The sequence below is a fragment of the Styela clava genome, chromosome 14, assembly GCF_964204865.1.
Source record: "Styela clava chromosome 14, kaStyClav1.hap1.2, whole genome shotgun sequence".
Lineage (NCBI taxonomy): Eukaryota > Metazoa > Chordata > Ascidiacea > Stolidobranchia > Styelidae > Styela > Styela clava.
The window spans coordinates 9,640,200-9,664,543 of NC_135263.1; the positions used below are offsets into that span (position 1 = coordinate 9,640,200).

The window sequence follows — 24,344 nt, forward strand, 5'->3', positions numbered from 1 at the left end:
GGGTCAAAGGTCGGGGAAAGGTCCATTGTTCTTCGATTCGGTTCAACTGAGAAATCCGAAACACCACTGCTGTACCATGTGCAATTTTGTTTGCCATCCTTTAACTTTACGTGTTGTCGATCATCTTGTCTTACGCAAATTTTGATTTCATAAATACAATATATTCCAATTTAAGTCGTTTCAATGTAAATCCGTTAGGGTCAATATATGCTACCGGAAGGGATTAAAGTTTAAATAACAATAAGCTCTTGTAATTTACAATTTTGAGCAGCGATCTTCTCTAACGACGCCAGGAAATTTCCAAGCGATAATCATAATTATCACTTAGGTCTTCAATTATGACTGCTGTGATAAACATTTTTAATGACGATGCAACAGATATAACCAGCTGTTAACGTTCTATATGCAGGCGATAGCAAATCACTGCGGGTGACAGTCTACTTGACATCGTTTTTCAAGGACAATAACAGAGAAAAAAGCGACGTGTTATTGAATGGAAACATATAAAAGCCTGCCGTTTGATGAGCATACATCAGTCGTTTGAAATATATACCGACAAACTATCAACAAAAACAAGATGCCTAACGTCAATCTCGCTCGTTACAATGGAAAAGAAGAATACCCAGATTTGGAAAAACACAACAATCACATGGCTCACTGCCTTACCGAAGACATTTACAAAAGGATGAGAAGCAAGGAAACACCCAGCGGATTTAACATCGACGACTGTATTCAAACTGGTGTCGACAACCCAGGTATGGTAATGTTATTTATCTACTAAATTCTTACTTATACAATGTAGAACTTCCTTTAAACCCGCCAATGGTTGTCAACCTCGTCTTGAACAAACATGCAAAAAGCACTAACCACAAGATTCTGACAAAACACTATGCAGGATATTGCCAGAATTAGTAATACATAATCACCGAAATTCGAACTGTTGTTATTTCGAATATAATCCAAACTATTACATCATTTTGTACACTATCTTCATACTGACGTGAAATATTTGGTTATGACATTCTACAGGTCACCCTTTCATTATGACGGTCGGTTGTGTAGCAGGAGACGAGGAATCGTACGAAACGTTCGCTGAATTATTCGACCAAGTGATTGAAGCCAGACACAACGGTTACAAGAAAACAGATAAACATAAGACCGATCTCAACCCAGAAAACTTGAAGGTATTCACAATATTGTACAAGGTTATGCTAACTAATGATGTAATTTTTTGATATATTAATGGTTTATATTCAAAATATCCTTTTAGGGAGGAGATAAATTAGACGAGAAATATGTTTTGTCTTCCCGTGTACGAACCGGACGAAGCATTCGCGGATATTGCCTTCCTCCGCACTGTACCCGCGCTGAGCGCCGAAAGGTCGAAGAAATTTCGTGCGAAGGTAACTTTCTAAAACCATTTATCATACTTTTGTAAGATAGAACACAGAGAAAAGCAAAATATATATATTTCCGCAATTTGACAAATAAAAAGTGAAAAATTATTAGGAATATTTTTTCATAACGAGTCCGCGATGACGGTATGGTGAATATATTCGTGTTGTATTGCCAATGTTCACATTTGAATATTTTCAGTATTTTTTTCCCTTTAGTTTATATAGTATTCTGGAATTATTCTATTTTTTGCGTAGCAATATATCAAATCAATACCAATATAATGTTTACTTATACTTTTCTTGTACTTTTCAGCTCTTGCCAAGCTTGATGGAGAATTGAAAGGAAAATATTATTCACTGGCTAAGATGACTGATCAAGAGCAAGAGAAACTCATTGCAGATCATTTTCTTTTTGACAAGCCAGTCTCCCCATTGCTTCTATCTTCTAAAATGGCCCGAGATTGGCCAGATGCTCGTGGAATTTGGTAAGTCAATAATAGGCTTTTTCAAATGATAACATTTCATGAATTTAGACGGTATGTTTGAAGCTAGGTATCAAAAGAGCAGCAAAGACTTACATAAATACGTCGTTCCGGTATACATACTTGATTTGCAATCGATATCGTGTGGCGGCCGACATGATTTATTTTCTCGTTTTCAAATAGGCACAACGACAAGAAAAACTTTCTTGTCTGGATCAACGAAGAAGATCATTTGAGAGTTATTTCGATGCAGAAAGGAGGGAATATGAGAGAAGTTTTCTCTCGTTGGTGCGAGGGACTTGGCGAGGTAACATAAATATAGATCTGAGCTCATTCGATTGCATTTCAGCTTTTCATGTGAAACTAGCGGTTTAGCTGTGATTTAAATAAACATAACAATATTTTAACAGTTTGAAAAGCATATCAAGTCGGCTGGGTACGAATACATGTGGAATGAGCACCTCGGCTACATCCTGACTTGTCCAAGCAACTTGGGTACTGGAGTTCGTGCGGGCGTTCATTTGAAAATCCCCCTACTTTCTCAACATCCAAAATTCGAAATGCTTCTTAAGAAACTCCGGCTTCAAAAACGGGGAACTGGTACGGCAGTATTTTTATGTTTTCTAAAATATGTTATTATTAGTTTTATAACAAATTTATTAAATAATTTGTTTTTTCAGGCGGAGTAGACACCGCGGCTGAAGGCGGTACTTTTGATATCTCAAACGCTGATCGACTGGGATTCTCCGAAGTAGAACTAGTCCAAATGGTAATAGACGGAGTAGAATTTATGATCAGCTGTGAGAAGAAATTGGAATCCGGACAGAGCATCGACTCAGACGTCGACAAACAGAAGCAAAAGTAGACTGATGCACCAACTATCTTTCACAAAAGTTTACGGTCTTCATCTAAATTTATCATATAGATAGATTATGCTATAATGTCTGCAACTATTATAATATATTACCTGCATGATTTACCGGTTATTTATCGATATTATCACACCCCATATATTTATTTGTCATTTAATTAGTATAACATTTCCATATAAGTAATTATAAACATTTAAATATTTATTTTTGGTTCTAAATATGTGATTTTTACTAGTATTAGAAAATTAGGTTACCGTAATTTAACATCACACTTTCGTTTGACGGATCCCTAGTTTTCTATATGTGTGATTTCATAATTCATTATTTTATTTCGGTTTTAATTATTTAAATTGGTAATATTTATGAGTTTAATATTATGTTACTTAATGTTAAGTTAGAAAAATTATTAGTTATAAATAAAATATCATCATCTAGTACTTGATCTTTGGTTATAATATACCGAGCAACCAACAGCTATGTGAGGGATGAGGCGACGCGACAAGTAGATTACTGAAAAAGAAAGCGGATCATACCGCCAGCGCAGTCGAAGAAATTATCCTGGGTTAATGACACCTTCTTACTGTACATGTCTGTCCATGTCTATGTACTGTCCATCACCTACCTCTATTGATTGGCGGCTTTCGGTTCGGGTGTTATACCTATATATACTTCCTATTGTAACATACAATTGATGCAGCCACCATTCAGCACGGTCATAACACGGTACAGTTATCCAGTAAGCCCAATTGCAAATCATGAAGATATGTACAACTTTATTTTCAAATGTTACATCAGCATAATTATCTCTTGTTCTTTATCGGATAATAATGGAAAACGTGTGTTGTCACTTTTTTATTGTTGTCATACGAATTCCTTTCATACATATATATATAAAATTTCAAGAGCATCAATTACAATATTTACCATTAATGACATTATTATAGCGAACATTTAAATAGAATATTAAACAAAAGTCACATTTCTAGTGAGCATGCAATGGATCAACACTTTCACTAATTTATAAATAATGCTTGGTTGAATAGTAAGTAAGCATTCCTTGAATATAGTGGATTGAAGTGTATCGACGAAAAGTATGATCTATGTTTGAGGCGTTTTGATTATATCTTTATTCAATTCTTTTGCTATAACCTCTCCTACTTGTGAACCTGTGGCCAGATCAGTTCCATTTGACTTCTGTTTTTTCGGACCTGCAGTAAAAGCGACAATAATTGTTGAGTGGAAAGTTTATAAAAATCTTGAATCCAGTAAAGAACCAGTTAACACTATTTTATTTACAGGTAAGTAAGTAAGATTAATAAGTAAATGATACTCACATAATTTACAGCAAAATCTTACTGCGTAGTCCTCACAGCATATTCCCTCCGGTTGTTTTTCATTCTTGCAAATTAGGCCAACCTGAGTGTCCACCACCATGTCAACATTGCCACCCGATTGCCAGGAGTCCTGAGTTGCCACAACAATGGCATCAATCGCAGTTGGTTTCTCACATACCTTGTCCTGGTTTTGGCTTACCAGATCTGACAAAAGCTCGTAGTCGCCTGTACTGTCGGTAGGATCATCTACGTCATACCAGTCTGTCCAATCGTAGCCTTCTTCGTCGCACTTCGGCACTGCAATGAATACAAAAAAGTCATGTGGCCAGTTAGATAACATCTCAAATACCAAATAATATTGAATAGTTAACAGACGACATTGCCTTTAAAGGGCTTGTGTGGCGTATGGCAAATAAAGTGAATGAAAATTCCATCCAATGTAAACTTACATTTCGGACAGCAGAATCTGATTTTCAGATCTGGGCATTTTCTATCTCCTCGGTCATTGATACAGGCAACTCCTCCAGTGGGAGGATAAATAACCAACTGTTGCGCCAATGGTGGTGGATCATTGGGATTTACCAACTCAAAGTGTTGCGCCACTGGATTCTCACATGGTTTCCTAGGAAAAGACGACCATGTCTCCCAATCACCAGTTACGCTTGGATCATCCCTGTCTAACCAACCGCTCCAATCCCCGTTTTGACATTTAGGAATAACACCGAGTTCTGTGACATACCAAAGATATTAGTTACAAATTTGAAAGATAAAAAAAAAATTAACAAACACTAAAATAGATAAATACAAGTATAAATGGGTTGACCCATTTTCAAACACACGTTTTTCGCTACAAATATTTATTGTCATTTTCAGATAAATCGTAAATGATATTATTGTATAGCATAATTTTGGCCATAATCCATACGTCAGCGCACTTGTATTCTAACTAAAGTACAGGATTTGTAAATCAACATTTTCTCATGTTAAACGAGTTTAAACGGAGAAATTGATATAAATTTTAATAAAACATTTGTTTAACTAAATGGGAGTATTTGTGCTTATGTGGCCTGGTAGGGCACTGGTCTAGCAACCATTATTACCTAATGAAATTATTTTTTAAAATTTTTTAATCGTCACTGTTGTCGGAGATACCAAAATGCGAGCTGTATAAGATGTATAAGAATTTAGAACCTTTCAAACAATGTATTAAATAATTCTCGTGAAGATTATGTGCCTTCTTGTAATAAATTCGGTGTGTAAATTGTAAAATTTTGTATTATATTGTAAAAATATACTTACGGGCACTGCTCTGATCCACGAACATCAACACAGTAAAACAACAGGACAAAATAATTTTGAACATCATTTTTTAGCGATTTCGTTATTTGTTCAAGTTTAAAACAAATAGGTATGGCAAAAGTCGGTGCTGCTAGCTTTATAGTAAAATAGTTCCGGTAATGAATCATTATATTAACCGCTGCTTGTTTTTGTAATAATAAAAAAAAGATGAGTAAAAATTACTCAATCAACTATTAGTGCACATTAATTAAAACTGCATAATTAAGAAAATTATATTCAAACGCAAATACGGTTTATTTAAACGTGTGTTACATCAACATGTATTAAACAGTTTTAAAGTGCAGCCTGTAATTTAGATCGACAACCGACAACCCAGTGTTCAAACTAGATGGTATTACATAACCGAATGAATCGAGGCGCAGTACTTACCACTTCATGGCGGCTCCCGCCACGAACGAACCGCGCCGTCACTTGCCATGATTTTATGGCGGTAGCACCGGTATATTCACACAGTCATGTAACAGTTTTAGTTTTCCATGCGGAATTATATCTACTTAAACCTGGAACCTAACCCCAAATTAATCAAAACTGTATCCATAAGGAAGATGTTCCATTTTACCCAAAGTTTGTCACCATAAGGTATTCTGCCATTACAGCCTACATGCTATGATTTGTGGAAGCTCAGTTTTACCCACCATGGTTTTCAATTTGATTTTACGCTGCCTCACGCCATTGGTTTGTGGCAGCCAAAAAATCAGCCGCCATTAACATAAAAAATTATCTCAATTCCGCATAGCTTGGTCGAACTTTATCGGCAAATATTTATTTGGTAGGATTCAAAATTTTTGGAATTTGTTACCAATGTTTTGTTGAATGACTATCACTACCTGAATACGTTTCGACATAGGAAAACTATAGAGGATGTTTGTGTTTAATACACAGATGCAAGAAAAATAGAGTGCGGCTGTCTTCAAGTTTTAAAAAAATTAAACCAAAAAATCACTGCGTCGCACTATCGGCCTTCAATTTGTTAATTGTACGCATTTTTCATTTCTATAGAGGTATAGAGAACAGGAAATATTTATTCCGCTATCGCAAAATGCGAGATAAACGCACACTAACTAATAAGTAATGCATTTCCACCTATTATAAAAGTATTTTTATTACGAATAAAAGTTTCATAACAGACCGTGTTATTCATATATATAATATGAAAAGTCAAAAAATTTTCAGATGTCTCAGTAATATTCAATATTCTCGTCCAACTACGCTTCCTTATTAGACATTGTTATTCCTGTCTATTGGCCAGTGATATAACTAACTACCGACGGGTGGTTTCATCTTGAGCCAATTTACGCCAATAAAATGTTGGTGTGCATATGTGTGGTAGCACTAACATTAAATAATATTGTAAAAATTGTCTGATATTTCCTTGCGACCGATTTGATTTTCAAACGGGAAACAAACGGGCGACGTGAATGATCGTGAATTATTAAAGGAAGTAAATGACGAATAACTCAAATATTTGATTTAGTTATACAAGATCCTTTCTTTCAGAGCAGGAAGTAAGACGTCCGAAAGTATCGTTTCGTCTCAATTTATTCTTCACAATCAACTTTGCAAACGATTGAAGCGTAATGGACCGTCATATAGGTACAAATGATCTTTTTCAATTACAAATAGTCTCACAGGTTGGTGAAGAAAATGCAAAGCATTACAAAATTTTGACAAATTTGGTCGGGATGGGAATTTGTCCCCAATAGCCATTTGAATTAGTCAAAATCAAGGCTTTTCAGTATAACTCTGGCGTACATGAAAAGCTAAAGATGAAGGCGCACCAATTCAGTGTTGACTAGCTTTACCATAGATATCTTTCATCAAAATCTATGCCAATGGCTAACATCTTTTCAGGATAAATATTATACAAACAAGAAAGTAGACCAATAATTGACGCCAAACAACCAGGGGCCTAGCCAGAAATTTTCAAAGGCGGGTGTTCTGAATTTTTTTGCCAAGTTAGATCGAAACCGCTAGCGGGTCCGATCGAACGCTGGAATAGGCGTGTTTTTAGTAGTCTTGGGGGCCTAAAAAGCATTTCAAGTTACAGAAAATTGCTATATTTGATACAGAAAAATGATTTTATTTTTTTTGTATTATAAAAAAAGGGGGGGGGGGGGGGTCGACCCGCCAACCACCCCCTGGTTACGCCACTGCAAACAATAGACTTTGTGCCAATTTACAAAAAATTTATTAAACGAATTCATTCAAATCATTATCACTCTTTCTATCTCAGACAATATTTTCAAAATCTCCGGGCTACGTATTAAAATATGTTTGGCACCCTTTCAATATCTTGGAATTCCATATTCATTAATTTTAACCACTGATGCCACTAATTGTTTTCACCTACCTTTCAATAAATTACTTTGTATACAAAAATGCAAGCCAATTTAGGCGACACTAAAACATCAAAAACCAGAATAATTTTATTGGAGAACATTTTCATATATAAAGGCTCTTCACAACCTGTCACTCATAAGTTATGAGGTGGTATGCCTCAGATTTAGAATGACCAGAACCTTTCCATTTCGGCATCTTATACATTCAATTTTATCAGCTGTAGGTAGGCTAAGTAAGCTAGTGGACATGGGTTGAACATCAGATCAAAACTGACATCCTCAACATGGTTAAATCCAAATCAGAGACCATTAGTACACTCCAAAATCAAGGAACACCACACTTCGAAACATTTATTTCACGCTTTCCTAAGAATGGATGTCAGATGAAGCATTTCCAGACATGCCTTTTATAAAATTCGGACACTCAATGAAAAGGATTACATGGGAACACAGAGAAACCTAACTCAAGGCCTACGTTTCCAGTGCATGCTGAAAAAAGCATTCGCCTTGTGACCTGGCTCCGAATTTACAGTCTTGAATATTCGCGCATTGACCAATTTGGCCGCCGTAATATCGAGAATAATAATAGGCAGTCTTTTTATATTTGATAAAATATGTTATATCCATTATTAGTTTTATAACAAATCTAAATGATTTGTTCTTTCAGGTGGAGTAGACACCCCGGCTGACTGTGGTACTTTTGATATCTCAAATGCTGATCGACTGGGATTCTCGGAAGTAGAACTAGTCCAAATGGTAATAGACGGAGTAGAACTTATGATCAGCTGTGAGAAGAAATTGGAATCCGGACAGAGCATCGACTCCGACATCGACAAACAGAAGCAAAAGTAGACTGATGCAGTTTTCCCACTACCTTTCACAAAAGTTTACGGTCTTCATCTAAATTTATTCTATAGATTATGCTATAATGTCTGCAACTAGTATATATTACCTGCATGATTTACTGGTTATTTATTGATATTATTACACCCATATATATATTTATTTGTCCCATTCACGGTATATATTTGTTTCGGCTATTCAACTAGTATGACATTTCCATATAAGTAATTATTAACATTTAAATATTTATTTTTGGTTCTAAATATGTGATTTTTTACTAGTATTAAGTTACCGTAATTTAACAGCACACTTTCGTTTGACGAATCCCTAGTTTTCTATATGTGTGATTTCATAATTCATTATTTTATTTCAGTTTTAATTATTTAAATTGGCAATATTCATGAGTTCAATATTATGTTACTTAATGTTGAGTTAGAAAAATTATTAGTAATAAATAAAATATCATCATCTAGTACAGGGGTTCTCAGCCTGGGGTTCGCGAACCCCCAGGGGTTCACGAGAAAATTTTCAGGGATACTTGGAAGACAGTTGAGTTTTCGTGTGTTGCTATTTTTTAATATCCTTTAACGAAGAAAGTAACTAGAAGAGGAAAACAAGAGAGCTACGCCCAAATATATGGACACGTCTATCGCAGTACAGTACGGTTTACCGTACCGTCAGATCACAGTCTACAAATATATTCACACCAAGCGAAGCTGCACAGTAGGACACAAAATGGCGTCCGATGTCCGCTGAACGTTTAATGACGTCATAGCAAACAAAAACAAATCTCACAGAGCTATCAGAAATATTTGAAATGAAAAAAAGTAATAGCCTTCTGGGGAAAAATATAATCTTTACTCACTGAAAATTTCAAAGCAATTGGTCCAGTAATCAACGAGAAAAGCGATTTTTTTCATAACGATACCAAGAAGAAGACAAATAAGAACAAGAACAACAAAAATACCAAAACGATCGTTATGTCCACTAACGTGTCCAATAAGTACAAACTGAAACTCAGCGTACATTTTCCCTGATCTTACGTTGTTGTGATTGAGACGCAAGAATGTGCAGCAAATTGTTAGTCAATATGTCACGATTCAGTTTGGTGTCTGATAACTGGGGGTTCGCGTTGATTGTTTCGTGACCCGGGGGGGGGGGGGGGGGGGGGTACTTAACAGAGAAAAGGTTGAGAACCCCTGATCTAGTACTTGATCTTTGGTTATGATATACCGAACAACCAACAGCTATGTGAGGGATGAGGCGACGCGACAAGTAGATTACTGAAAAAGAAAGCGGATCATACCGCCAGCGCAGTCGAAGAAATTATCCTGGGTTAATGACACCTTCTTACTGTACATCCAAGAACCATCACCTCTATTGATCGGCGGCTTTCGGTCGGGTGTTATACCTCTACGTTTTAATGTAACATGCAATTGATGCAATCACCATTCAGCACGGTCATAACACGGTACAGTTATCCAGTAAGACCAATTGCAAATCATGAAGATACGTACAATTTCATTTTTAAATGTTACATCAGTATAATTATCTTTAATTCTTTATCGGATAATAATGGAAAACGTATGTTGTCTCTTTTTTATTGTTGTCATACGAATTCTTTTCATACATATATATATATATATATACACATAAAATTTCAAGAGGATCACTTACAATATCTACCATTAATGACATTATTATAGCGAACATTTAAATAGAATATTAAACAAAAGTCACATTTCTAGTGAGCATGCAATGGATCAACACTTGCACTAATTTATAAATAATGCTTGGTTGAATAGTAAGTATGCATTCCTTGAATATAGTGGATTGAAGTGTATCGACGAAAAGTGTGATCTATGTTTGAGGCGTTTTGATTATATCTTTATTCAATTCTTTTGCTATAACCTCTCCTACTTGTGAACCTGTGGTCAGATCAGTTCCAATTGGCTTCTGTTTTTTTGGACCTGCAGTAAAAACGACAATAATTGTTGAGTGCAAAGTTTGTAAAAGACTTGAATCCAGTAACGAACCAGTTAACACTATTTTATTTACAGATAAGTAAGTGAGAATAATAAGTAAATGATACTCACATAATTTACAGCAAAATCTTACTGCGTAGTCCTCACAGCATATTCCCTCCGGTTGTTTTTCATTCTTGCAAATTAGGCCAACCTGAGTGTCCACCACCATGTCAACATTGCCACCCGATTGCCAGGAGTCCTGAGTTGCCACAACGATGGCATCAATCGCAGTTGGTTTCTCACATACCCTGTCCTGGTTTTGGCTTACCAGATCTGACAAAAGCTCGTAGTCACCTGTACTGTCGGTAGGATCATCTACGTCATACCAGTCTGTCCAATCGTACCCTTCTTCGTCGCACTTCGGCGCTGCAACGAATACAAAAAAGTCGTGTGGCCAGTTAGATAACATCTTAAATACCAAATAATATTGAATAGTTAACAGACGACATTGCCTTTAAAGGGCTTGTGTGGCGTATGGCAAATAAAGTGAATGAAAATTCCATCCAATGTAAACTTACCTTTCGGACAGCAGAATCTGATTTTCAGATCTGGGCATTTTCTATCTCCTCGGTCATTGATACAGGCAACTCCTCCAGCGGGAGGAAAAATAACCAACTGTTGCGCCAATGGTGGTGGATCATTGGGATTTATCAACTCAAAGTGTTGCGCCACTGGATTTTCACACGGTTTCCTAGGAAAAGACGACCATGTCTCCCAATCACCAGTTAAGCTTGGATCATCTCTGTCTAACCAACCGCTCCAATCCCCGTTTTGACATTTAGGGATAACACCAAGTTCTGTGACATACGAAAGATATTAGTTACAAATTTGAAAGATAAAAAAAAATTAACAAACACTAAAATAGATAAATACAAGTATATATGGGTTGCCCCATTTTCAAACACAAGTAAAAGCAATCGTTCACCGTATTTTAATCGTTTTTCGCTACAAATATTTATTGCCATTTTCAGATAAATCGTAAATGATATTATTGTATAGCATAATTTTGGCCATAATCCATACTTCAGCGCACTTGTATTCTAACTAAAGAACAGGATTTGTAAATCAACATTTTCTCGTGTTAAACGAGTTTAAACGGAGAAATTGATATAAATTTTAATAAAACACTTGTTTAACTAAATGGGAGTATTTGTGCTTATGTGGCCTGGTAGGGCACTGGTCTAGCAACCATTATTACCTAATGAAATTATTTTTTAAATTTTTTTAATCGTCACTGTTGTCGGAGATACCAAAATGCGAGCTGTATAAGATGTATAAGAATTTAGAACCTCTCAAACAATGTATTAAATAATTCTCGTGAAGATTATGTGCCTTCTTGTAATAAATTCGGTGTGTAAATTGTAAAATTTTGTATTATATTGTAAAAATATACTTACGGGCACTGCTCTGATCCACGAACATCAACACAGTAAAACAACAGGACAAAATAATTTTGAACATCATTTTTTAGCGATTTCGTTATTTGTTCAACTTTAAAACAAATAGGTATGGCAAAAGTCGGTTTGTGCTGCTAGCTTTATAGTAAAATAGCTCCGGTAATGAATCATTATATTAACCGCTGCTTGTTTTTGTAATAATAAAAAAAAGATGAGTAAAAATTACTCAATCAACTATTAGTGCACATTAATTAAAACTGCATAATTAAGAAAATTATATTCAAACGCAAATACGGTTTATTTAAACGTGTGTTACATCAACATGTATTAAACAGTTTTAAAGTGCAGCCTGTAATTTAGATCGACAACCGACAACCCAGTGTTCAAACTAGATGGTATTACATAACCGAATGAATCGAGGCGCAGTACTTACCACTTCATGGCGGCTCCCGCCACGAACGAACCGCGCCGTCACTTGCCATGATTTTATGGCGGTAGCACCGGTATATTCACACAGTCATGTACCAGTTTTAGTTTTCCATGCGGAATTATATCTACTTAAACCTGGAACCTAACCCCAAATTAATCAAAACTGTATCCATAAGGAAGATGTTCCATTTTACCCAAAGTTTGTCACCATAAGGTATTCTGCCATTACAGCCTACATGCTATGATTTGTGGAAGCTCAGTTTTACCCACCATGGTTTTCAATTTGATTTTACGCTGCCTCACGCCATTGGTTTGTGGCAGCCAAAAAATCAGCCGCCATTAACATAAAAAATTATCTCAATTTCGCATAGCTTGGTCGAACTTTATCGGCAAATATTTATTTGGTAGGATTCAAAATTTTTGGAATTTGTTACCAATGTTTTGTTGAATGACTATTACTACCTGAATACGTTTCGACATAGGAAAACTATAGAGGATGTTTGTGTTTAATACACAGATGCAAGAAAAATAGAGTGCGGCTGTCTTCAAGTTTTGAAAAAATTAAACCAAAAAATCACTGCGTCGCACTATCGGCCTTCAATTTGTTAATTGTACGCATTTTTCATTTCTATAGAGGTATAGAGAACAGGAAATATTTATTCCGCTATCGCAAAATGCGAGATAAACGCACACTAACTAATAAGTAATGCATTTCCACCTATTATAAAAGTATTTTTATTACGAATAAAAGTTTCATAACAGACCGTGTTATTCATATATAATAGGAAAAGTCAAAAAATTTTCAGATGTCTCAGTAATATTCAATATTCTCGTCCAACTACGCTTCCTTATTAGACATTGTTATTCCTGTCTATTGGCCAGTGATATAACTAACTACCGACGGGTGGTTTCATCTTGAGCCAATTTACGCCAATAAAATGTTGGTTTGCATATGTGTGGTAGCACTAACATTAAATAATATTGTAAAAATTGTCTGATATTTCCTTGCGACCGATTTGATTTTCAAACGGGAAACAAACGGGCGACGTGAATGATCGTGAATTATTAAAGGAAGTAAATGACGAATAACTCAAATATTTGATTTAGTTATACAAGATCCTTTCTTTCAGAGCAGGAAGTAAGACGTCCGAAAGTATCGTTTCGTCTCAATTTATTCTTCACAATCAACTTTGCAAACGATTGAAGCGTAATGGACCGTCATATAGGTACAAATGATCTTTTTCAATTACAAATAGTCTCACAGGTTGGTGAAGAAAATGCAAAGCATTACAAAATTTTGACAAATTTGGTCGGGATGGGAATTTGTCCCCAATAGCCATTTGAATTAGTCAAAATCAAGGCTTTTCAGTATAACTCTGGCGTACATGAAAAGCTAAAGATGAAGGCGCACCAATTCAGTGTTGACTAGCTTTACCATAGATATCTTTCATCAAAATCTATGCCAATGGCTAACATCTTTTCAGGATAAATATTATACAAACAAGAAAGTAGACCAATAATTGACGCCAAACAACCAGGGGCCTAGCCAGAAATTTTCAAAGGCGGGTGTTCTGAATTTTTTTGCCAAGTTAGATCGAAACCGCTAGCGGGTCCGATCGAACGCTGGAATAGGCGTGTTTTTAGTAGTCTTGGGGGCCTAAAAAGCATTTCAAGTTACAGAAAATTGCTATATTTGATACAGAAAAATGATTTTATTTTTTTTGTATTATAAAAAAAAGGGGGGGGGGGGGGGTCGACCCGCCAACCACCCCCTGGTTACGCCACTGCAAACAATAGACTTTGTGCCAATTTACAAAAAATTTATTAAACGAATTCATTCAAATCATTATCACTCTTTCTATCTCAGACAATATTTTCAAAATCTCCGGGCTACGTATTAAAATATGTTTGGCACCCTTTCAATATCTTGGAATTCCATATTCATTAATTTTAACCACTGATGCCACTAATTGTTTTCACCTACCTTTCAATAAATTACTTTGTATACAAAAATGCAAGCCAATTTAGGCGACACTAAAACATCAAAAACCAGAATAATTTTATTGGAGAACATTTTCATATATAAAGGCTCTTCACAACCTGTCACTCATAAGTTATGAGGTGGTATGCCTCAGATTTAGAATGACCAGAACCTTTCCATTTCGGCATCTTATACATTCAATTTTATCAGCTGTAGGTAGGCTAAGTAAGCTAGTGGACATGGGTTGAACATCAGATCAAAACTGACATCCTCAACATGGTTAAATCCAAATCAGAGACCATTAGTACACTCCAAAATCAAGGAACACCACACTTCGAAACATTTATTTCACGCTTTCCTAAGAATGGATGTCAGATGAAGCATTTCCAGACATGCCTTTTATAAAATTCGGACACTCAATGAAAAGGATTACATGGGAACACAGAGAAACCTAACTCAAGGCCTACGTTTCCAGTGCATGCTGAAAAAAGCATTCGCCTTGTGACCTGGCTCCGAATTTACAGTCTTGAATATTCGCGCATTGACCAATTTGGCCGCCGTAATATCGAGAATAATAATAGGCAGTCTTTTTATATTTGATAAAATATGTTATATCCATTATTAGTTTTATAACAAATCTAAATGATTTGTTCTTTCAGGTGGAGTAGACACCCCGGCTGACTGTGGTACTTTTGATATCTCAAATGCTGATCGACTGGGATTCTCAGAAGTAGAACTAGTCCAAATGATAATAGACGGAGTAGAACTTATGATCAGCTGTGAGAAGAAATTGGAATCCGGACAGAGCAACGACTTCGACGTCGAGAAACAGAAGCAAAAGTTGACTGATGCAGTTTTCCCACTACCTTTCACAAAATTTACGGTCTTCATTTAAATTTATTCTATAGATTATGCTATAATGTCTGCAACTAGTATATATTACCTGCATGATTTACCGGTTATTTATTGATATTATTACACCCATATATATATTTATTTGTAACATTCACGTTATATATTTGTTTCGGCTATTTAATTAATATGATATTTTCATATAAGTAATTAAAAACATTTGAATATTTATTTTAAGTTCTAAATATGTGATTTTTTACTAGTATTAGAAAACTAAGTTACCGTAATTTAATATCACATTTTCGTTTGACGAATTCCTAGTTTTCTATATGTGCGTTTCATAATTCATTATTTTATTTCAGTTTTCATTATTTAAATGGGCTATATTCATGAGTTCAGTATTATGTTACTTAATGTTGAGTTAGAAAAATTATTACTAATAAAAAAAATATCATCATCTAGTTCTTGATCTTTGGTTTATATTATACCGAGCAACCAACAGCTATGTGAGAGATGAGGCGACGCGACAAGTAGTAACTTAAAAAGAAGGCAGATCATACCGCCAGCGCACTCGAAGAAATTATCTTGGGTTAATGACACCTTCTTACTGTACATCCAAGAACCATCACCTCTATTGATCGGCGGCTTTCGGTCGGATGTTATACTTATACGTTCTATTGTAACATGAAATTGATGCAACCACCATTCAGCACGGTCATAACGCGGTACAGTTATCCAGTAAGCCCAATTGCAAATCATGAAGATATGTACAATTTCATTTTCAAATGTTACATCAGCATAATTATATTTAGTTCTTTATTGGATAATAATGGAAAACGTATGTTGTCACTTTTTTATTGTTGTCATACGAATTCCTTTCATACATATATATATATACACATAAAATTTCAAGAGATCACTTACAATATTTACCCTTAATGACATTATTATAGCGAACATTTAAATGGAATATTAAACAAAAGTCACATTTTTATAGTGAGCATGCAATGGATCAACACTTGCACTAATTTATAAATAATGCTTGGTTGAATAGTAAGTAAGCATTCCTTGAATGAAGTGGATTGAAGTGTATCGATGAAAAGTATGATCTATGTTTGAGGCGTTTTGATTATATCTTTATTCAATTCTTTTGCTATAACCTCTCCTACTTGTGAATCTGTGGTCAGATCAGTTCCAATTGGCTTCTGTTTTTTTGGACCTGTAGTAAAAGCGACAATAATTGTTGAGTGCAAAGTTTGTAAGAGACTTGAATCCAGTAACGAACCAGTTAACACTACTTTATTTACAGATAAGTAAGTGAGAATAATAAGTAAATGATACTCACATAATTTACAGCAAAATCTTACTGCGTAGTCCTCACAGCATATTCCCTCCGGTTGTTTTTCATTCTTGCAAATTAGGCCAACCTGAGTGTCCACCACCATGTCGACATTGCCACCCGATTGCCAGGGGTCCTGAGTTGCCACAACAATGGCATCAATCGCAGTTGGTTTCTCACATACCATGTGCTGGTTTTGGCTTACCAGATCTGACAAAAGCTCGTAGTCGCCTGTACTGTCGGTAGGATCATCTACGTCATACCAGTCTGTCCATTTGTACCCTTCTTCGTCGCATTTCGGCACTGCAACGAATACAAAAAAGTCGTGTGGCCAGTTAGATAACATCTCAAATACCAAATAATATTGAATAGTTAACAGATGACAATATTTTTAAAGTGCTTGTTTGGCGTATGGCCAATGAAGTGAATGAAAATTCCATCCAATGTAAACTTACATTTCGGACAGCAGAATCTGATTTTCAGATCTGGGCAATTTCTATCTCCTCGGCTATTGATACAGGCAACTCCTCCAGCGGGAGGAAAAATAATCAACTGTTGCGCCAATGGTGGTGGATCATTGGGATTTACCAACTCAAAATGTTGCGCCACTGGATTTTCACATGGTTTCCTAGGAAAAGACGACCATGTCTCCCAATCACCATTTAAGCTTGGATCATCTCTGTCTAACCAACCGCTCCAATCCCCATTTTGACATTTAGGGATAACACCAAGTTCTGTGACATACGAAAGATATTAGTTACAAATTTGAAAGATAAAAAAAAATTAACAAACACTAAAATAGATAAATACAAGTATATATGGGTTGCCCCATTTTCAAACACAAGTAAAAACAATCGTTCACCGTATTTTAATCGTTTTTCGCTACAAATATTTATTGCCATTTTCAGAAAATTTGTAAATGATATTATTGTATAGCATAATTTTGGCCATAATCCATACGTCAGCTCACTTGTATTCTAACTGAAGTACAGGATTTGTAAAACCACATTTTCTCATGTTAAACGAGTTTAAACGGGGAAATTGATATAAATTTTGATAAAACATTTGTTTCACTAAGTGGGAGTATTTCTGCTCATGTGGCCTGTTAGGGCACTTGTCTAGCAACCATAATTACCTAATAAAATTGTTTTTCAAATTTTTCCAATCGTCACTGTTGTCGGAGATACCAAAATGCGAGATGTATAAGGTGTATAAGAATTTAGAACCTTTCAAACAATGTATTAAATAGTTCTCGTGAAAATTATGTGCTTTTCTGTAATAAATTCGGTATGCAAATTGTAAAATTTTGTAATATATTGTAAAAATATACTTACGGGCACTGCTCTGATCCACGAACATCAACACAGTAAAGCAACAGGACAAAACAATTTTGAACATCATTTTTTTGCCGATTTCGTTATTTGTTCAACTTTAAAACAAATAGGTATGGCAAAAGTCGGTTTGTGCTGCTAGCTTTATAGTAAAATAGTTCCGGTAATGAGTCATTATATTAACCTCAGCTTGTTTTTTTAATAAAAAAAAAATAGATGAGAAAAAGTTTCTCAATCAACTATTAGTGCACATTAGAACTGCATAATGTAGAAAATTATATTCAAACGCAAATACGGTTTATTTAAACGTGTGTTACATCAACACGTATTAAACAGTTTTAAAATGTAGCCTGTAATTAAGATCGACAACCGACAACCCAGTGTTCAAACTAGATGGTATTACATAACCGAATGAATCGAGGCGCAGTACTTACCACTTCATGGCGGCTCCTGCCACGAACGAACCGCGCCGTCACTTGCAAATGATTTTATGACGATAGCACCGGTATATTCACAAAGTCATGTACCAGTTTTAGTTTTCCATGCGGAATTATATATATCTACTTAAACTTGGAACCTAATTAATCAAAACTGTATCCATAAGGAAAATGTTCCATTTTACCCAAAGTTTGTCACCATAAAGTATCCTGGCGCTACAGCCTTCATGCTATGATTTGTGGGAGCACAATTTTACCCACCATGATTTTCAATTTGCTTCCGTGGTACCCCGCCTCACGCCATTGGTTTGTGGCAGCCAAAAAATCAGCCGCCATTAACATAAAGAATTATCTCAATTTCGCATAGCTTGGTCGAACTTTATCGGCAAATATTTATTTGGTAGTATTTAAATTTTTTGGAATTTAGTTACCAATGTTTTGTTGAATGACTATCGCTACCTGAATACGTTTCGACATAGGAAAATTATAGAGGATGTTTGTGTTTAATACACAGATGCAGGAAAAATAGAGTGCGTCTGTCTTCAAGTTTTAAAAAAATTAAACAAAAAAAAATCACTGCGTCGCACTATCGGCCTTTGGTTTGGTAATTGTACGCATTTTTCATTTCTATAGAGGTATAGCGAACAGGAAATATTTATTCCGCTATCGCAAAAAGCGAGATAAACGCACACTAACTAATAAGTAATGCATTTCCACCTATTATAAAAGTATTTGTATTACGAATAAAAGTTTCATAACAGATCGTGTTATTCATATATAATATGAAAAGTCAAAAAATTTTCAGATGTCTCAGTAATATTCAATATTCTCGTCCAACTACGCTTCCTTATTAGACATTGTTATTCCTGTCTATCGGCCAGTGATATAACTAACTACCGACGAGTGGTTTCATCTTGAGCCAATTTGCGCCAATAAAATGTTGGTGTGCATATGTGTGGTAGCACTAACATTAAATAATATTGTAAATATTGTCTGATATTTCCTTGCGACCGATTTGATTTTCAAACGGGAAACAAACAGGCGACGTGAATGATCGTGAATTATGAAAGGAAATAAATGACGAATAATTCAAATATTTGATTTAGTTATACAAGATCCTTTCTTTCAGAGCAGGAAGTAATACGTCCGAAAGTATTGTTTCGTCTCAATTTATTCTTCACAATCAGCTTTGCAAACGATTGAAGCGTAATGGACGGTCATATAGGTACAAATGATCTTTTTAATTACAAAATAGTATCACAGGTTGTAAAGAAAATGCAAAGCATTACAAAATTTTGGCAAATTTGGTCGGGATGGGAATATGTCTCCAATAGCCAATTGAATCAGTCAAAATCAAGGCTTTTTTGTATAACTCTGGCGTACATGAAAGGCTAAATTTGAAGGCGCACCAATTCAGTGTTGACTAGCTTTACCATAGATATCTTTCATCAAAATCTATGCCAAAGGCTAACATCTTTTCAGGATAAATATTATACAAACAAGAAAGTAGACCAATAATTTAAGCCAAACTACATACTTTGTGCCAATTTAAAGAAAATGTATCAAACGAATTTATTCAAATCATCATCACTCTTTCTATCTCAGACAATATTTTCAAAATCTCCGGGCTACGTATTAAAATATGTTTGGCACCCTTTCAATATTTCGTAATTCCATATTCATTAATTTTAACCACTGATGCCACTAACTGATTTCACCTACCTTTCAATAAATTACTTTGTGTACAAAAATGCAAGCCAATTTAAGCGACACTAAAACATCAAAAACCAGAGTAATTTTATTGAGGGAGAACATTTTCTTAGATAAAGGCTCTTCACAACCTGTCACTCATAAGTTATGAGGTGGTATGCCTCAGATTTAGAATGACCAGAACCTTTCCATTTCGGCATCTCATACATTCAATTTTATCAGCTGTAGGTAGGCTAAGTAAGCTAGTGGACATGGGTTGAACATCAGATCAAAACTGACATCCTCAACATGGGTAAATCCAAATCAGAGACCATTAGAACATTCCAAAATCAAGGAACACCACACATCGAAACATTTGTTTCACGCTTTTCTAAGAATGGATGTCAGATGGAGCATTTCCAGACATGCCTTTTATAAAATTCGGACACTCAATGAAAAGGATTACATGGGAACACAGAGAAACCTAACTCAAGGCCTACGTTGCCAGTGCAAGCTGAAAAAAGCATTCGCCGTGTGACCTGGCTCCGAATTTACTGCGTGAACATTCGCGCATTGACCAAGTTGGCCGCCGTAATACCGAGAAGAATAATAGGCAGTATTTTCATATTTGATAAAATATGTTATATCTATTATTAGTTTTATAACAAATTTAAATGATTTGTTCTTTCAGGTGGAGTAGACACCGCGGCTGGCTGTGGTACTTTTGATATCTCAAATGCTGATCGACTGGGATTCTCAGAAGTAGAACTAGTCCAAATGGTAATAGAATGAGTAGAACTTATGATCAGCTGTGAGAAGAAATTGGAATCCGGACAGAGCATCGAATCCGACGTCGACAAACAGAAGCAAAAGTAGACTGATGCAGTTTTCACACTACCTTTCACAAAAGTTTACGGTCTTCTTCTAATTTTATTCTATAGAATATATGTTATCCTAATGTCTGCAACCAGTGTATATTACCTGCCGATATTATTACACCCATATATATATTTATTTGTCACGTTCACGGTATATATTTGTTTCAGCTATTTAATTAATTTGACATTTTCATATAAGTAATTATAAACATTTAAATATTTATTTTAGGTTCTAAATATGTGATTTTTTACTAGTATTAGAAAATTGAGTTACCGTAATTTAATATCAATCACATTTTCGTTTGACGGATCCCTAGTTTTCTATATGTGCGATTTCATAATTCATTATTTTATTTCAGTTTTAATTATTTAAATTGGCAATATTCATGAGTTCAATATTATGTTACTTAATGTTGAGTTAGAAAAATTATTAGTAATAAATAAAATATCATCGTCTAGTACTTGATCTTTGGTTATAATATACCGAGCAACAAACAGCTATGTGAGAGATGAGGCGACGCGACAAGTAGATCACTGAAAAAGAAGGCAGATCATACCGCCAGCGCAGTCGAAGAAATTATCCTGGGTTAATGACACCTTCTTACTGTACATCCAAGAACTATCACCTCTATTGATTGGCGACTTTCGGTTCGGGTGTTATATCTATACTTCCTATTGTAACATACAATTGATGCAACCACCATTCAGCACGGTCATAACACGATACAGTTATCCAGTAAGCCCAATTGCAAATCATGAAGATATGTACAATTTTATTTTCAAATGTTACATCAGCATCTTTAGCATCAGTAATCTTTAGTTCTTTATCAGATAATAATGAAAAACGTATGTTGTCAATTTTTTATTGTTGTCATACGAATTCCTTTCATACACATATATATACATAAAATTTCAAGAGCATCACTTATAATACTTCCCATTAATGACATTATTATAGCGAACATTTAAATGAAATATTAAACAAAAGTCACATTTCTAGTGAGCATGCAATGGATCGGCACTTGCACTAATACATATATAATGCTTGATTGGAAAGTAAGTAAGCATTCCTTGAATATAGTGGATTGAAGTGTATCGACGAAAAGTATGATCTATGTTGGAGGCGTTTTGATTATATCTTTATTCAATTCTTTTGCTATAACCTCTCCTACTTGTGAATCTGTGGTCAGATCAGTTCCAATTGGCTCCTGTTTTTTTGGACCTGTAGTAAAAGCGACAATAATTGTTGAGTACAAAGTTTGTAAAAGACTTGAATTCAGTAACGAACCAGTTAACACTACTTTATTTACAGGTAAGTAAGTGAGAATAATAAGTAAATGATACTCACATAATTTACAGCAAAATCTTACTGCGTAGTCCTCACAGCATATTCCCTCCGGTTGTTTTTCATTCTTGCAAATTAGGCCAACCTGAGTGTCCACCACCATGTCAACATTGCCACCCGATTGCCAGGGGTTCTGAGTTGCCACAACAATGGCATCAATCGCAGTTGGTTTCTCACATACTCCATCTTGGTTTTGGCTTACCAGATCTGACAAAAGCTCGTAGTCGCCTGTACTGTCGGTAGGATCATCTACGTCATACCAGTCTGTCCAATCGTACCCTTCTTCGTCGCACTTCGGCACTGCAACGAATACAAAAGAGTCGTGTGGCCAGTTAGATAACATCTCAAATACCAAATAATATTGAATAGTTAACAGATGACATTGCCTTTAAAGGGCTTGTGTGGCGTATGGCCAATAAAGTGAATGAAAATTTCATCCAATGTAAACTTACATTTCGGACAGCAGAATCTGATTTTCAGATCTGGGCATTTTCTATCTCCCCGGTTATTGATACAGGCAACTCCTCCAGCGGGAGGAAAAATAACCAACTGTTGCGCCAAAGGTGGTGGATCATTGGGATTTACCAACTCAAAGTGTTGCGCCACTGGATTTTCACATGGTTTCCTAGGAAAAGACGACCATGTCTCCCAATCACCAGTTAAGCTTGGATCATCTCTGTCTAACCAACCGCTCCAATCCCCGTTTTGACATTTAGGGATAACACCAAGTTCTGTGACATACGAAAGATATTAGTTACAAATTTGAAAGATAAAAAAAAATTAACAAACACTAAAATAGATGAATACAAGTATATATGGGTTGCCCCATTTTCAAACACAAGTAAAAACAATCGTTCACCGTATTTTAATCGTTTTTCGCTACAAATATTTATTGCCATTTTTAGATAAATTGTAAATAATAATATTGTATAACATAATTTTGACCATAATCCATGCGTCAGCGCACTTGTATTCTAACTAAAGTACAGGATTTGTAAAACCACATTTTATCATGTTAAACGAGTTTAAACGGAGAAATTGATATAAATTTTAATAAAACATTTGTTCAACTAAATGGGAGTATTTGTGCTTATGTGGCCTGGTAGGGCACTGGTCTAGCAACCATTATTACCTAATAAAATTATTTTTTAAATTTTTTCAATCGTCCCTGTTGTTGGAGATACCAAAATGCGAGATGTATAAGGTGCATAAGAATTTAGAACCTTTCAAACAATGTATTAAATGATTCTCGTGAAGATTATGCGCCTTTTTGTAATAAATTCGGTGTGCAAATTGTAAAATGATGTATAATATTGTAAAAATTTACTTACGGGCACTGCTCTGATCCACGAACAGCAACACAGTAAAGCAACAGGACAGAACAATTTTGAACATCATTTTTTGCCGACTTCGGTATTTGTTCAACTTTAAAACAAATAGGAATGGCAAAAGTCGGTTTGTGCTGCTAGCTTTATAGTGAAATAGTTCCGGTAATGAATCATTATATTAACCTCAGCTTGTTTTTTTAATGAAAAAAAATAGATGAGAAAAAGTTTCTCAATCAACTATTAGTGCACATTAAAACTGCATAATGTAGAAAATTGTATTCAAACGCAAATACGGTTCATTTAAACGTGTGTTACATCAACATGCATTAAACCTAGAACCTAACCCAAATAATCGTAAACTGTATCCATATGGAAATGTTCCAACTTACCCAAAGTTTGTCACCATAAGGGGCAGTCCTGCCATTACAGCCTACATGCCATGGTTTGTGGAAGCACAATTTTACCCACCATGGTTTTCGATTTGCTGCCGTGGTACCCCGCCTCGCGCCATTGGTTTGTGGCAGTCAAAAAATCAGCCGCCATAAACATAAAAAAACACCTCAATTTCGCATAGCTTGGTCGAACTTTATCGACAAATATTTATTTGATAGTATTTAAATTTTATGGAATTTAGTTACCAATGTTTTGTTGAATGACTATCGCTACCTGAATACGTTTCGACATA

General features: G+C 35.3%; 4 protein-coding genes across 4 annotated transcripts; 1 reads left to right on the forward strand and 3 right to left on the reverse strand.

Annotated features, from left to right (window-relative positions):
- Positions 1-536: 536 nt before the first annotated feature.
- LOC120340582 (creatine kinase M-type-like) lies at positions 537-2,863 on the forward strand. The gene is made up of 7 exons (XM_039408879.2): positions 537-755; positions 1,030-1,184; positions 1,271-1,403; positions 1,711-1,882; positions 2,063-2,186; positions 2,290-2,479; positions 2,560-2,863. Exons 1-7 carry the CDS (start codon positions 578-580, stop codon positions 2,742-2,744), a joined length of 1,137 nt encoding a protein of 378 aa, XP_039264813.2. The 5' UTR covers positions 537-577; the 3' UTR covers positions 2,745-2,863.
- Positions 2,864-3,493: 630 nt separating this feature from the next.
- LOC120340585 (uncharacterized) lies at positions 3,494-5,509 on the reverse strand. Its single transcript, XM_078119687.1, has 4 exons — positions 5,385-5,509; positions 4,535-4,813; positions 4,086-4,382; positions 3,494-3,959 (listed from the first exon to the last, which is right to left on the reverse strand). The coding sequence occupies exons 1-4, from the start codon at positions 5,449-5,451 to the stop codon at positions 3,850-3,852; spliced, it is 753 nt and encodes a 250-aa protein (XP_077975813.1). The 5' UTR covers positions 5,452-5,509; the 3' UTR covers positions 3,494-3,849.
- A 4,704-nt stretch (positions 5,510-10,213) lies between these two features.
- Positions 10,214-12,206, reverse strand: LOC120340583 (uncharacterized). Its single transcript, XM_078119688.1, has 4 exons — positions 12,051-12,206; positions 11,172-11,450; positions 10,723-11,019; positions 10,214-10,596 (listed from the first exon to the last, which is right to left on the reverse strand). Exons 1-4 carry the CDS (start codon positions 12,115-12,117, stop codon positions 10,487-10,489), a joined length of 753 nt encoding a protein of 250 aa, XP_077975814.1. The 5' UTR covers positions 12,118-12,206; the 3' UTR covers positions 10,214-10,486.
- Positions 12,207-16,151: 3,945 nt separating this feature from the next.
- LOC120341340 (uncharacterized) lies at positions 16,152-23,822 on the reverse strand. The gene is made up of 6 exons (XM_078120067.1): positions 23,663-23,822; positions 22,784-23,062; positions 22,275-22,631; positions 17,107-17,385; positions 16,658-16,954; positions 16,152-16,531 (listed from the first exon to the last, which is right to left on the reverse strand). Exons 1-6 carry the CDS (start codon positions 23,727-23,729, stop codon positions 16,422-16,424), a joined length of 1,389 nt encoding a protein of 462 aa, XP_077976193.1. The 5' UTR covers positions 23,730-23,822; the 3' UTR covers positions 16,152-16,421.
- Between the last annotated feature and the right edge of the window lie 522 nt (positions 23,823-24,344).